This window comes from Nestor notabilis, unplaced genomic scaffold (genome assembly GCF_000696875.1).
Source record: "Nestor notabilis isolate BGI_N333 unplaced genomic scaffold, ASM69687v1 C14776658, whole genome shotgun sequence".
NCBI lineage: Eukaryota > Metazoa > Chordata > Aves > Psittaciformes > Psittacidae > Nestor > Nestor notabilis.
The window spans coordinates 1-675 of NW_009949812.1; the positions used below are offsets into that span (position 1 = coordinate 1).

The 675-nt window shown below is 64.4% G+C and overlaps 1 protein-coding gene across 1 annotated transcript; it reads left to right on the plus strand.

The window, feature by feature from the left end:
• Nucleotides 1-7: 7 nt before the first annotated feature.
• Nucleotides 8-670, plus strand: LOC104399590 (keratin, type I cytoskeletal 14; the record flags this gene model as incomplete). The annotated part of the gene is made up of 3 exons (XM_010023003.1): nucleotides 8-175; nucleotides 265-390; nucleotides 500-670. Coding segments are annotated over 3 exons (465 nt in total), but the record flags the coding sequence as incomplete, so codon positions are not given.
• Between the last annotated feature and the right edge of the window lie 5 nt (nucleotides 671-675).

Below are 675 nucleotides of genomic sequence, written 5' to 3' on the forward strand. Positions count from 1 at the left end.
TCTTTTGTGCCAGGAGATGAATGCCCTGCGCGGGCAGGTGGGAGGCGAGATCAGTGTGGAGATGGATGCTGCTCCTGGAATCGACCTCACCAAGATCCTGGCTGAGATGCGGGAGCAGTACGAGAGCCTGGCGGACAAGAACCGCCGGGACGCCGAGCAGTGGTTCTTCAGCAAGGTGAGCTGCTCACCAGCGGGGCCGTGGGGCCGGGGCTGCGCCGCTCGCCAGTGCTCTAACAGCACGGCTCTGGTTGTGCCTTGGTGCAGACGGAAGAGCTGAACCGGGAGGTGGCCATCAACACGGAGCAGCTTCAGAGTGGCAAGACAGAGATCACGGAGCTGCGCCGCACCATCCAGAGCCTGGAGATTGACCTGCAGTCCCAGCTCAGCACGGTGTGAGGGGCTGGGGGCATGTGGGGCCGTGGGCAAGGGGACACATGGGTGCTCCCATCCCTCCTGCCCCTCATCCCCGCCTGAACCCGACCCTCTGCTCCGCATGCAGAAAGCGGCGTTGGAGGGCACTTTGGCTGACACAGAAGCCCGCTACGGCACCCAGCTGGCCCAGCTCCAGGGGCTGATCACCAGTGTGGAGGAGCAGCTAGCCGAGCTGCGGTGCGACATGGAGCGCCAGAACCAGGAGTACAGGGTCCTGCTGGACGTCAAATGCCGCCTGGAGCA